The following is a 14,397-nucleotide window of genomic DNA, read 5'->3' as shown; positions in this document are numbered from 1 at the left end:
GTATGATTCATGGTCGAAACACATTATTCTGGAAGAGGGGGAGGAGAATCCATGTTTTGGGAAAGGTGTTTGGTATATGTGGACGGTATACTTGTACATATTTTACAGATTTATATGCTTTTCAAATTTAGGTAAAATATCGTTATGAACCATTTGTAGTGAAGGCCGAAGGTGACGTGAAAGGTATGAATATGGAAGGACGGCACAAATTGGTTTTAATTTTTCACGCATGTGATAAATACAATCTACCTAAGCCTAACAGTACTTGCCTAGAAATTCTGGGGGAGTTGATGAAGGTCTAAACAGAAGATCGATGCGAGAAGATATTTTTAGGCTGACTTGTTTGTCAAAGCTTACTAAAAGAAATATAAAATTATTAGCTTAACTATTATTTGCTTTATTTTCAGTTCTATGCAAACTTATTTGTCAATGGTTCTCCTTCTTTTTCATTTATTATTAATACATTACCTGCTATGCGCACGGATTTGTTGTTGTTTCCGTTGAACATCAAGCAATTCCTCTATGCGTACATTAGTGTGTGCCGATAATTGTTAATTTTCATTTCCTTTCAAGTAAATAAGATGTACACTCTCACTCAAAACTTGTCACTGGATAAGGTAATGATTCTATTGCGCGTTTGACTAAAATTCGGAATATATAATTCCATGAAACTAGTTAAATAAGGAATTTTAAATAGAATGGAATGTAAAGCGGAGGCATGTCATGTCACGTAGGCGACATCAAATTATATTCAAGGAGAGGAATGCTGCAACTGAAGTGACGGTAAGTATCGTCAGAATAAACCATGGACTAAATCTTACCAGGCTAAGCAAGACTTGCGCAAGAAATTTGATTTCTTAAGCACAAATTGCAGCAAATGGAAAAGTCATACAGGTATGGCTGGCTAAAGTGAACTGAATCAATTGCACGCATTTCGTTGACCCTGACAGTACTAATAGTTCGTTATTCGCTTTGGCATATAACACTTGTGGTGAATGTAAAGTAATATGTATATATAATAAGATTTTGAAATTGAATTTCAAAATATTTGTTTCGTGTCATGTAAAGTCGCCCGTCCTCTTATCGTTCGAAATAAAAAATTTTAATTATTGAAAATGTTTATAAATGGAAATAAACACACGTTTGGCAAGTTTTTAATGTCGAATTTAAAAGTAAATGAAAGATCAGTACGAGTACTTAAAATATATTAAAAATTGAACACAAGCATAATAGGTATGTAAATAATATAGCATAAGCTCTAATACGAATCTTGAATGCCTCTCATCTGTGGCAAATATATATAAATATAAAGAGCAGTTATCGTTAACGAATGACCTGATTGGGAAAATTTCTAGATAGTTTCAGTATAGCTTTTTTGCTAATTTGAATTTGAATTTGAAGTCTATTATATATATATTCCTTTGGAGTATTTGGAATATAGGCAGATTCATTTCCCACTTTCAAATGAAAGTCTGCAAATCAGCGACGAGAACTGCAACAAACTTTCGCAATTTTTCTGAGCATCAGAATTCCAACTGCCAATGTGAACAGTGAAACGGACGGACAAGATTAATATGTTAAAAGCAAACATAACCAACGCTATTTTACACAGTAGGAGAATTTCTTAAAATCCATGAAAAAAAAATGCGTTTAAAAAATATATTGGTGAACCGTGTTATTTCAAAATCGTGTAAAAAAAGAGAGCTAGGTCTCATGTCATCGCCATATCGCGGTGAACTGATATTTTGACACCTTCCCGCTTTTATTGCAATTATGTGGATCAGAATGCTGTGGATTATATGCTAGCTACTCATTCATTCAAAAATATATTTTAATGGCAAATTCATATGATAATATTAAGCTACATGCAAGATCAATTAAAGCCATCTAGCGCACGAATTTCGCGATAGTCCTACACTCCATAAGGCTTTTAATACTTGTCTATAGGGGTTGCATATAGCATGCTGGAGTTAGTTTATCATCATTTCGCTGTAGCGGGTATAAAAATTGAAGTTAATAAAAATTCAAGATAACTGAAATCAAAGTCCATTAAACTAAATTAAACCTCAATACATACATTTATGTTGATTGAAAGTCTTGTTTATATAATTAAGAATATGTGTGTGCGTATGCAGACATCAATGACAAATGAATTAGAATCATTTAAAAGCGAAAGCAAACTAGAACTGATAACGCAACACAAAAAATAAAACAAAAATGTTTATATTGTAATAAGTGCATAATAAGAAAGAATTAATAATGTTTTTAAATTATTTCGCATACAGATATTTACATGTATAGCATTGCAAAAACAAGGAAATATTTGCGATATGAATTAGCATCTGCTCGCTTACCTCTTGCTTTTCATCTCTTCTGGTCTCCTTTGCCGTCTGAGTAAAGACAGTTGTTGTTGTTTTTGTTAATTTCATTTGCTTAGGAATCATGCAATAAATAACGTTGTATACAAACACTTGTTGCCATTGTGTGTGCACTAAGAATCTTCCCCCTATTGCTTTCAGCCCTTTGCCCATTAATTATTTAATAATGATCAACATTCTGTTGTGCTTTTGTCTGTTTTGTATTTGATTTTACACTGTGGAACTTATTCATATTTCTTATATGGAATATATTTAAACACTTTGTATATATGTATATATTAACAAGAATAAAAAAAAAAAAAAAACAGAAAAAAAACGAGATAAAAAATAAAAGTTGTTTAAGTTTTACGTACATCGTAACAATAATCACAGACCGGAGCCTTTGCTTTCGCTGCCCAGAATGTATTTGTAATACATTTGATTCAATTGTTCCAGGAATATGAACGTTAACACGGTATGTGGGCCTAAACGGCAGTAATATGGGGTGAAACCTTTCCATAAGGCAAATAGTCCCTCATGACGGGCCACACGACCTAATACTTCTAACGTACCACGATATTCCGGTTTTCCATCAACGTATTTCTGATTTTGTATGCGTGTCTTAGCCATATCTAAGGGCATCGAAGTGATGGTTGTGAGTAGACCGGAAAGCATACTGGCAGCAAATTGTAGTTTAATACCTTCCTCCATTTTCAAAGGTCCTGTGCGGAAATAAGTCTTGAATTGGGAATACGAAGCCAATTGGGACATATTGACCACCATGGCGCGGCCCATTGTAGGTAAGCTGCCCCGCCATAATGTTGTCAAGCCTTCCTCGCGCGTTATACGGGTTAACGCGTTAAAGACATTGTTATAATTGCGCCGTTCGGCAATTGGTAAACGTCCATCGGATGCCATACGTATTAGAGCCACTTCGGCTGGCGTACCGACAAACGCGCCACAAGCTCCCGCTATCACACCCATACCCATACTAGCAGCTACGCTTGGATCCTTTTGGAAGTGCAATTTATACGCGTCATTCAGATATGTATAAACGCCCAAACGACTGGTTGTATACGTTGCCTGACGCAATAATGCCGCCCCTATGCCTTGATATAAACCAAAAGGGCCTTCTCGGCTCACCACGGTTTGCATGCAATGAAACGTATTACGAAATTCCTTTTTGCCACTACCAGCGCCAGAGATTTGCATGCGCGTTTTCACTAAATCAAGTGGTTGCACTATCATTGTAGCGCCCATTCCTGCCATGCCACCAAGCACAAATTTCATACCATTTGGCAGGTTTTTCTTAACTGTTTGCTGCTGCTGTTGCTGAGCCATTTGGCCACAAGTTTTGTGCAAGATTTCTCTTATAACTTTTGTGCATACACGATACTATCGTTTTGTTGTTTTTATTAATATTCACTTCCTAACACTATACGCGAGCACTATAAAATTTTATAAATATAACAAAAAATATACGCTTAATTTAAAAAAAATATTATTTGCAACTAATCGATCAACTATATTTTTACATTTAAAATTGCAATCATTTCTTGCTTTGTTTTATAGTGCAATCATATGTTCAAAACCACCTCTCACACACAAAACATACGTACCTCTCTCTTTCTTTAAATGTTTCTCTGGAGTAGCGTACGTATGAAACTGGAAAGGAACGAAGCAAATATGTTATCGAAATTGTAATAATAGTTATAGTAAAACCAAAAAAAACTACAAACCTACTCTGCGCAAGCGAAAAATTAAACTGTAGCGAAAGAGTATTATATTTATACTGAATGCTTAGAATACTCATCTTGAATAATATAAGGCAGGCTCTCAATTTTATAAAAATCGCCATAAATGAACAAAATCCAACAACAAAACTATAAACTTTTTTTTTTTCACTCTCAATAAAAAAAACGAAAGCACTGACTACGTCACTATTAAATATAGAATGTAGTGGCGAGTCACTACAGTCACTACTGGCAACGGCAATATCAACACAATAAATAAGATTGATCTTGTTAAATGTATTCAGTTTGTAGCACTACGTCACCACTTTGTCTCCAGTAGTGTACATAGTTAATTCATTTACCGACAGCTGTTTCTTTGTATTCTCTCACGTTTCGTATACTTGCCAAATCAAACAAATAAATAGACAGAGTGAGAGGGAGCGAGAGAGAGAAAGGATTGCGAGAGTTAATTCAAAAATATAAAATACTCATAAGAGAAATAAAAAGAGCAACAAAGTGTATATAAAGGCAAATCATCATTTAATTTTAACCTTGGCATTGAGTGATGGTAGCACGTTTGAACACGCTTTCACTTTGTAGTTTTTATTAACACACTTTGCATAGGTAAACAAATCTGTGTACAAAGTAATTAATTGTACAAGTATTTCTCTTCTTTGGTTTTATTAAAACTATGCATTTCTTTTAAAATAATCGTATTTTAGTTTCAATTTACAAAAAGCTCACAAAAGGCTGAATAAATCTGTAAACTTTTAAATTAATTTATATGTTGAATTTAGTAGAAAAATAAAAATAAATAATTTCGTTACTTTAAAAAGTTACGCAAAAACCTATCGACACTCAACTGGAATTATTACGAATCCAATACAAAATGCATGTGCCTTTAATAGTAAACAGAGAGGATAAAATTGAGAGACAATTTAATAAATGCCGGTATATAGTTATATATAAAGAAATGTGTGTTACTTTGTACTATAGTTTTGTACCATACACGGTTTAATAAGTATAAACTGCTCTTATTTTGTTTGTAACAATCATATCCTATTACAGAATCTACAAATTATTCAGCCTAGAGTTCATTATCAATATAAATATATATTCGTCTTTCTGCTCTCACTGTAGCAAGTGTCGAAACAATTGAGTCCATAAATCTATTTCGAAAATGAGCGTAATATCATCATGGTATCATTACATGCATTATGCTGTGAAATATCATTACATGCATATAAAAGAAGCGTAAGAATCTAATTATAATGGAAATTTCAGGAAGGGCTTGAAGTAACTTGGATCGAAAACAAACGCAATATATTTTCTACCTTGTGAATGCTACAAGTACTCTCATTGGCATTAATTAAAAGCTACTAGACATTTCTTTCAAATGGGTATAGTTTTCCTTCATTTGATAACTATAATTAAACTGTTCAAGTACACATATAATTTTTTATCCTTGATATAAAAAATTCACGGGAATATAAAGTGCGAATATGTCGTTAAGTACTGCGATTTTCTGTAGCTCGCTGATGTAAGAGAAAACTAAAAGTGTAACGTAAGCTAGATTTGAGTCTTTCTCGTTTCTTCGCATAGATTTCGTATGATTTATTATTATTATTATTATTTTAATTTTAGACTAATGAAATGAATTCTTAGACTAAAAAAAAGACATTGAGCACTAGCAACACAGGCTATCGGCTCTTCGTATGATTTAATTTAAGCACTTCTAAAGTAAATACCTTAAAAATAAACAGATTATAAATGTTCACAAAATTTTTCTTCGATGAACTTATTTTTTTATTTTGTTAAATATTTCATAAGCTGAAGTTATATATATATGTATACGTATATGTATATATATATATATATATATATATATATTTATGTATATATATATGTTTATATGAATATATACACTATAGGTTATGCACATAAATTCTATTAGGTCACCGCGATAAGTACATATATATATATAGTTACATTTCAAATACATACGTATATACATACTTATTTAGATTTACCCACAAATATAAGTCTACACATATATACAAGTAACAAGATATGGGAAATAAATATTATATGCTAGTAAATAACATAAGTGATACTTGCATTGAAATAGTTATTAATTGGTTTTAATGCTGACTACAACACTTCAAGAATTCAATAGATACTTTAATTTTTATATGCACATATATAAATAACCATGAAAATCTATTATTCAGCAGCCATGGTTGATTAAACACTGTTTCTGAAGTACCTTATATATGATGAATGGAAAGCATACATGTCCGTCCATATGTACTTGTATGTACATAATGAATTAACAGCTCCTTATTGATATGTATTAATGAATTCAAAGGTTTGTAAATAACTCAGCTCCCACCCCTTTCAAATTTTACACCATTATGAAGAAATTAAATGTTGAAATGTCTGGTTTTTTCCTCGCTCCAAATAAATCAATTTGTTTTATGGTTTAATATCCGCACAAATAATGGTCGACACTTTCATGTAAATTCATAGCATTTAATAACATTTTACAACTAACGGCATAAACCAACAAAAAATGGAACCAAACGAGATGTGAATAGTCACCAGTATGAGTTAGTAAAAAAAAAAAGAAAAGAAAATCGAAAAAGAATTTGTAATCGACTTAAGCCGACTTTTTTAGCTAACTTATTTCCGATAATTGTCTACGACATACAGCAAAATAAAGATGACAAATTAATTTGATTTATTGTTTCTGATATATATCGCATACCGTATGTATTTCAAAACGAAAAACTCTCTTTCCCTTAGTTCAATTTAAACAATTACTCGGGAAAATCTTGAAAATCGCTATAAGTTGAAAACCATAAATTAGAAGAAAAATGAAAAGTAATCAGTTTTCTTAGTAAATTCTGAATTTCGGATCTATTCGTACGAGAATGATAAGAACAAATTTGGAACTAAATTTAATCTCAAATTGGATTATCATTTCAGTTCATGGACACACGACGGAAGGATATGTGTATACAATATTCGACAAACATCTAACAAATCTTTGCACATTCGGCTTGATAGGCATAAATAGAAATTCAATGCAAACAAGTGCAACCTTCGCGTATGTATCTTTTTAACTGCGCACAACTTTACATGGTTGTTTGCGTTTCTTTGTTTATAACCATTGCATAAATGGCCTAAATATCTTTATTTATATACATGTTTTAATGTCTGTCGTCCCAGCGAGTAGATCTAGTAATTTCTGCATTTTGCAAGTATTGTTTAGCATTACGCTTTAAAGGCCAAGAGAAGTAGAAGAAATCGTTAAAGAGCAAAAAAAAAAAAACTTTCTTAATTAACCATACACGGATTCCTATATCGTCTCGCTTAAAACGGGCCACATTTGAGTCAATTGTTTTCTATAGCATCAATTATTTGGAATCTTCCGCTACGAAATATAAGAATTTCGATGCAGAAAAAGAGCTTTACAGAGACTTAGTAGTAGCCGCTATAAGAGTATAGGTATGTGAGGAAATTCAAGCAATGAAACGTGTTTCGAACATCTTCGAAAAAACCGGCCTCCGTGATACGGAGAGGATGAGCAATAGTCGACGAATTTTTTTCAATCTTTTTGCGTTCACTTACATATCCTATTTATATCGCCTAACCTCCGACAAAGTTACCAGCACTATAATTCCAAACAGACAGGCAAAGTAAAGCTTTCCGCTAATAGAGTTCTTTTGGCACACCATTCAACTTGTTCAAAGTAAGCAATCTTTAGACATCAGTGGGGCAAGTGTTAGCGATATGTAAAATTCATAGATAACGCATTCAGAAGGACAAGGGGCAGCTTTACTCAGCATCGTATAAGGTTGCATCTTCTTTTCGAAGACATCGATAGCGTACGCATGATTCCGTTATATGCTTACATATAATAAATCGATTTTTGCTGCTAAGTATCGTAGACACATCATTGAATCCTTTAAAAAATCGGTTCAGAATTAAGTGTTAATATCCTAAGTCTACTATTTCGAATTTTCTCTTTTGAAAAACAGTGGTGGCTTCACAGAATGGGGCAAGTTTCCAATTTGCTCTGCATGTGTTTTATAGGGATTATACGATCCCGTTTCTGATAATGAGGCTCTCTAACCTTTTCGAAGGAATTTCTTAAATTTTTAAAGCATATTCCATTAGCCGATACTAAAGTCTTACAGCACGTGCATCCGAAGCTATAGGCTTTGTTGGAAAATCCAGGACCGTTAAGTTTATGTGGACGGCTGAATTTGTCTTTTGTAATACGTACATTTAGCCAAGTTAAATTTAAATAATTAACAACAATAAAGATCCATAATTGTGTGATCAGAGCGTAGCAGAAAACAATTGCTAAATATGCCGCATACTGTCAAGTGAAAGGTGTAAAAAAAATCGTTTTAAGCTGAGTGCAATTTTGCTCTTGCTCAATATGCAAAAGGCACGGAAACTGTTTGCTTTTGTGTGAAGGCGTTCATACCGTACGCATATGACAAAAACAATACCAGAAATATTTACAACAGCACGACGACTGCAATATCTAGCAAATAAAAAAATTTATTTAAAAGGGGATATTATTGCATCTCTTGTGTCTTTGTCTTACTTACATATATATACGCATATTTTACGCATATATATGTACCGTAAGTATTGTATTTATGAATTTATGTACAAATATTTAACAGGAAAAACACATTTCATGAAATTGATATAAATGAAAATCCTATAAACGGATTTTTTGTTTGCCAATCTTGATAACGCACAACTGGGCAACAATGGAAATCCAGTAAGCGTTAATTTATAGCTTAACTTTTATAAATCTATTTAACTTTATTCGCTTTTTATACGATGTAACGAAATCGATTTCAGTTTTTTTTTTTTACAACAAAAAATTAAAAAATTCAATTTTAGATACATCTCCGATCAAGCCGTCATTTGTAAAATGTGCCGGAATATACGAAACATTGTGCTTGGATTTGTAAGTTTGTAAGTGTTTAATATACTGTTAGCTTATTATCATTTCGCAAACAATCGGTACCGTAACGTGAAAGGTATATTGCACCCGCCTAAGCTTCTAGCTCTTCTTAAACGTCATTTCGGTTTGGTTTCCCCTTGCGCTATAGACTATTCGCAAAAATCCCGACGTCCTACTTTGCTTGCAGCTTAACTTTCGTAGAGAGCGTGATCGGCCATTCCAGTTGCCCGCTCGCCCACTTTACACTAATCGGTATTTCTCAAACAATATCTGGGAGAATTTTGTCCTATCTAGAAGTCCACAACCAAGCATAGCGTTCTTCTCCCCTAATTGCAATATCTCATATACTGCATTAGGTTAACTTTTTCTTCAATTATTACAACACCGGCCATGTGATATAATTCCTTGACAGCAGAAATATTCGGCTCGTATCCTTTGGACTCCTTTATTGGCGAAATTGTCGGTTCTTCTTTTGCCTCCAACATTGAAATACCTAAGTACCTAGATTGTCAAAGCGTTCCGGCAAAAGCTTCACTGCTATTGTATACTCTTTTTTTAGAGGCTTTGAAGAGATTTGATTGTCGATGTAAATATAGATATACTCCCACTTGTATTGCCTTTTTAAGCACCCGGAAGCAAAGCAGATATTGCGTACACTTTTTATGGAAAAGGTTAGATTAGGGTTATCTTACAATGTTCGTTATGATCTAGGCGAAGCGAAGGATGTTCAAGAACTTTATAATTTTGTTTAGGTTACAAACTAAAAAATGTCGAAAAATAATTTAAACGAATATTAGGTTTGTTCAACCAAAATAACATGAGCTGTTTAATAATAATGAAAAGAGGAGATTACGATTCAATGAATAAAATGCTTTAAGTGGGAAAGATTAAAGAACTAAAGATTTTTCGGTAATAACTATATCAAATTTTTATTAGGCCTTGTACGTGAGCTATAATTACTGCTTAATGGGAAGCAATGAACAAAAAATTAGTTTATAATCTTATAAAGCAAAACAAAACAAAAGGAAAAGGAAATTGCAAAATTGCTCCTGCATATATGCGAGTAGAGGTCTTTGCTTCTACGTATTTATAAACGTAAATCACCCTAAATCTATTCTGACTTAACAGGTATCATGCTCGACAGCGTTAATGTCGTTCATGGAAATGTCGAAAAAACCACACATAGAAAACTGATTACAGTCGGACATTGTGGATATACGTTCATATCTACATATTAACGTGTATAAGTGCTTTTACATTGTAGCCCCTGAGTTGTAGTACACAGCAGAAAACCTATAAAACGTAACCATGAATATATGCAGAGACAGATATTTGTGCAAATGAACCAATATATGCATGAAGTATATATATAGCGTAATGTAAGCAAAGTGTGTGGTTGGTATAGTTGACTGCTATTTGCCGCCCATTGGTTGCTCTCCTACATATTGCTTCAGTTTGTATTCGGCATTAGCGTTATTGGCAATCAATAAAATTTTTACGGTACGTTGATCAAAGCGTTTATTTAGAAAGGATTTAATAACGACGACCGACCATGATTAAAATCAATAGAATGTTAAAGCATTCCATAATGATAATAGTAACAGAGAGAGAGAGAGAGCAAGAGAGAGTTGAAGGATTTTTTTTTCAATACACTCCGACTCTATTAATAGATTAATATCGAGCTATATATATATATATACACAAATTCTCATTCTCATTGTTAATTTTTTTTTTTTTTTTTTTTTATAAATAAAGAAAGAAAGAAAAGAACAAAGATAATATAATATTTCAGAAAAAAAAAAAAACGAATTAAATAGTGAAACAATTTAAGTCAATTTAAGTTCAATTTGTAGAGAAACTTTTTTTTTTTAGAAAAATGTAGAGAAACTTTTATTTTATTTTCTCAAACGGCTTAGAACGTTTTCCTTATCGCTGAGCAGCGATTTATAAAACAATTCATTTTCCTTTCAGTTTTTTTTTTTTTTTTTTTTTGTGTGTAGAGGATATTTATTTATTTATTTTTTTTTTTTAAAGAGATTTTATCCGTTTATCCTTGCACCACTTGCCCTCATGTACAATAAGATTACTTACTATGCGTGGAAAGAACATCTAAAATCTATTTAAATTCCTAAACGTATCATCATCACTATCATCATCATCATCATCGTCAGAATTGCTAGACAGACAGTCTTCATGATTTATGGCTTGAAATGCTTAAACCGGCTATCCCGGGATGGGAGTTTATAAAAATAAGGTGAAGAAGAAGAGAAAACATGAATGAAAGAAATAAACATATTTTCTATGCATGTACGTTCGTTGCACATCGCAATTCAAATTTGTTCCTTAGTTCGCCTCTTATTTAATGCAATTTATTCAAATTTATTTTTTCTTTCCTTTCCTTCCTAAGTACGCCAAGTTCAGTTCATGTTTTTTTACGCCAAACAGTAAAGATTTTAAGCTCTGGTAAATGTCATCGCAATATCATAAGGACAAGAAAGTTGCTTTGCCCTTTACTTTCATATTATACCGATACACTGATTAAGTAAACAAGCTAGCCAACGGTCAGGTGAACGCGAAGTAGTTAACTTGATTAAGTTAAAGGTAAGCTATTTGAAGATCACGTTTACCTATTTATTCATGCCTTAAAGTTAAGGACTTAAGAGACTTTTAAGAGACTTTTTATAACTTTTCCTTACTAATCGTTATCGCGATTTATTTGCTTCATCTAAACATTCAGCTAATGCAGGACTCATGCGCCGCTAAGCGATGGTTAGCTGAACAGGTTGAAAAATAAATAAGCTGTTAGAGCTTGTTAAAGATACAGATTGGAAGATTTCTAAGCGGGTTCTATCAAGTTTGGCAGACCCGATGGTGAAATTATTGTCGGCATTTAGTTAATCAGGTATGCGATATGAATATCAATTACAACCTTTAGATTCTTGTTCTAAAGACAAGCATGCGAAAGTAATAATCAACAAGCTTTCCAGCTCTCTATGTAACATTGACTGCCAGCCAGCACAGTTTGGGACCGTTTCGTTCAGCTAATTTGAAACCGCCTGAACGTAACATGGGAAGCTCAAGTGGAAAGATAGAACGGTTCCTTTCCTGGACCAATTTCTCTATAAATTTGCTAACACTTTAGAAATTAATTGGATAGACTTCATCAAAACCACTGAGGAGTGTATTATTTGGAATATACATCACTTTGTCACACAGAGCAGAACATAAACAGAGCAGATGATTAGTTTAGCCTGATTATATTTAGCTAATTTCCCAGAAATCGCACTAACTTAATATTAACCCCTTGGAATATTTCCCAAATAGATTATGTCGTTTTGCGATTTTGGCGAACGGGTTCGGCCAGCTTGTAGATAACATTCAAAAAGTCTTTAAAGTCCATGTAAGATTTACTCTGCTTTCACAATTATGCCACTGCCTATGGAATGGCGCCCCGGCTGCAAAATTGCGACCTTGTTAACAGGCTAAGATAGGCTCGCATAACAAGTCAGATGAATGGGATAGAAAATATCTATTGATAAATTTTTATACATTTCTCTCTCTTTCTCTTCTGTGAAAAAAACAAACATTTGTTATTCACGAACCGCCTGATTATTAAGTAAAGTTAATCGATTTAAGCTTCGCGTACGGCGCTCATATATTTATATAATTTAAATGATGGAACGAGTCATCGTATAAAAGAGGGTTCGACTGTACTTGAAAAACATCAATTTTAGAGTATGGAACTTGAAAGCAAAAGGGGAAAAATGATGTCACTCGGTTCAAAAATGTCAATGGTCAGGTCAGCAAAGAAATCACGCCACGTTTATCGGTAGCGATGATTTATTGTTTTATAATAAAGTTACACATTGTACTCTATGACGTATTGCCATGAATGAGTAAGCGAAAGAGTGTAATTATGTGGTCGGTCTGCTTTAAAAATCAAGGAATAAAATGAAAGAAGACAAAAAAGTATGTAAACGAAAAAAGAGCAAAAATGCTTTGATCCGACTTTTACATAACTTACTTAAATAGATGGGGGATGGGGGATGGGGGATGGGAATAGTATGGATAAAAATTGCGGCTAATTTTATATTTTCAATCGATTATATTGAAGTAAAACAATATATTCCGAGCTTTCACTTATTATCCTCTTCTCTGAAATTTTTTGCTTTATAGTGTTTCTTATGCATACTTCTAAATCAAATGTGATCGGAATTAGGCGTTTAAGTTTTATTATAGGTAGTATGCGTAGTATATAAAAATATATAATCATTTTTATTACAGGGGAAAAAATATGTCTACGTAAGTCCACGTTATGGTTAAGTGAACAATTCACGTCGTTTTAATGTCAAACCGACAAAACCGAACTCAGGTGGCGAACATAAATAATTGCTTTATTTATGTCAATGTACAAGTCCAGCCATATCCCACTGCTACTATCATACAATGCTAATAAAATCGTTGCTTATGTGAACTTTATAAGCCGCTATTAAAACGATGTATATGGTCTTTCAGCCATTCGCTACCGTTACTGTCACAATCTTTTTTACAAGTTAAGGCAACTATGACGACAGGATGTGCAGTGTATGTTGTTTGCAATGACAATGCTAACCAGGATCGCCCACAGCAATGACATTTTGTGTGATTAACGAAAACCTTTTGGGCGGGCATGGCCACGCACATACACACACACACAATCCAACTTACATCACATAATGTAATGTTTGTGCATTTTCAATCGTACCGTACCTAAGGCATTAGGTGGATAAACATATAAAACGGTTTTAAATATTTTCTTTTTCGCTGCATTCTTACAACAACGGACTTTTTAATTTAATTATTAATTTACCACCCATTTCAGATTGATTCATTGGAATTAATAAAGTAATCCTCTTGTTATAATTCGTATCACGCAAACTTATTATTTATTATTAAACGGTTTAATGTTTTCCCAGAAAGCATTTAATTATTTTCTAATTTCGTTCTTACTTTCCGAGCAAAGGGAAGGTAATGCTATTATTGCTTAGCAGTTTCTTTCTTGATGAAAAACCGAAAACCGCTATATGAATAAAACAAAAAGAAAGAAAAAGACAAGAGGTACATGCGCGCAGCATACAATTTAAATACGTGACCGTTTTAAAGAAAGAAATGATTATTTTATGGAAAATCTCCTCCAGCCTTACGAAACAGAACAAAAATTACTGATCAATTATATTTGCAGGTGGATATCGAACTAAAAAAATATGCACGCGGCAGTTTCTTCTCAATAAAAGTAATCGATCTTTGCAAACAAATGAGAAATACCAACTCTATA

The 14,397-nt window shown here is 33.0% G+C and overlaps 1 protein-coding gene across 2 annotated transcripts in view; it reads right to left on the bottom strand.

Annotated features, from left to right (window-relative positions):
* Positions 1-2,557: 2,557 nt before the first annotated feature.
* The window catches only part of LOC119635170 (mitochondrial 2-oxoglutarate/malate carrier protein), a 30,401-nt gene continuing 18,561 nt past the window's right edge, over positions 2,558-14,397 (bottom strand). The window contains exons 1-3 of one of the 2 annotated variants that reach the window (XM_038029809.1): positions 4,097-4,148; positions 3,977-4,022; positions 2,558-3,805 (exon numbers count right to left, since the gene is read on the bottom strand). In XM_038029809.1, the coding sequence (XP_037885737.1) occupies positions 2,745-3,698 (954 nt within the window). In that variant the 5' untranslated portion in view covers positions 3,699-3,805; positions 3,977-4,022; positions 4,097-4,148 and the 3' untranslated portion in view covers positions 2,558-2,744. Of the gene's footprint in view, positions 3,806-3,976; positions 4,023-4,096; positions 4,149-14,397 lie in introns of those variants that run through there. The other variant, XM_038029810.1, reaches the window with a different exon arrangement.

Source organism: Glossina fuscipes, unplaced genomic scaffold (genome assembly GCF_014805625.2).
Source record: "Glossina fuscipes isolate IAEA_lab_2018 unplaced genomic scaffold, Yale_Gfus_2 3, whole genome shotgun sequence".
Lineage (NCBI taxonomy): Eukaryota > Metazoa > Arthropoda > Insecta > Diptera > Glossinidae > Glossina > Glossina fuscipes.
This window is presented reverse-complemented; position numbering and strand designations above follow the sequence as displayed.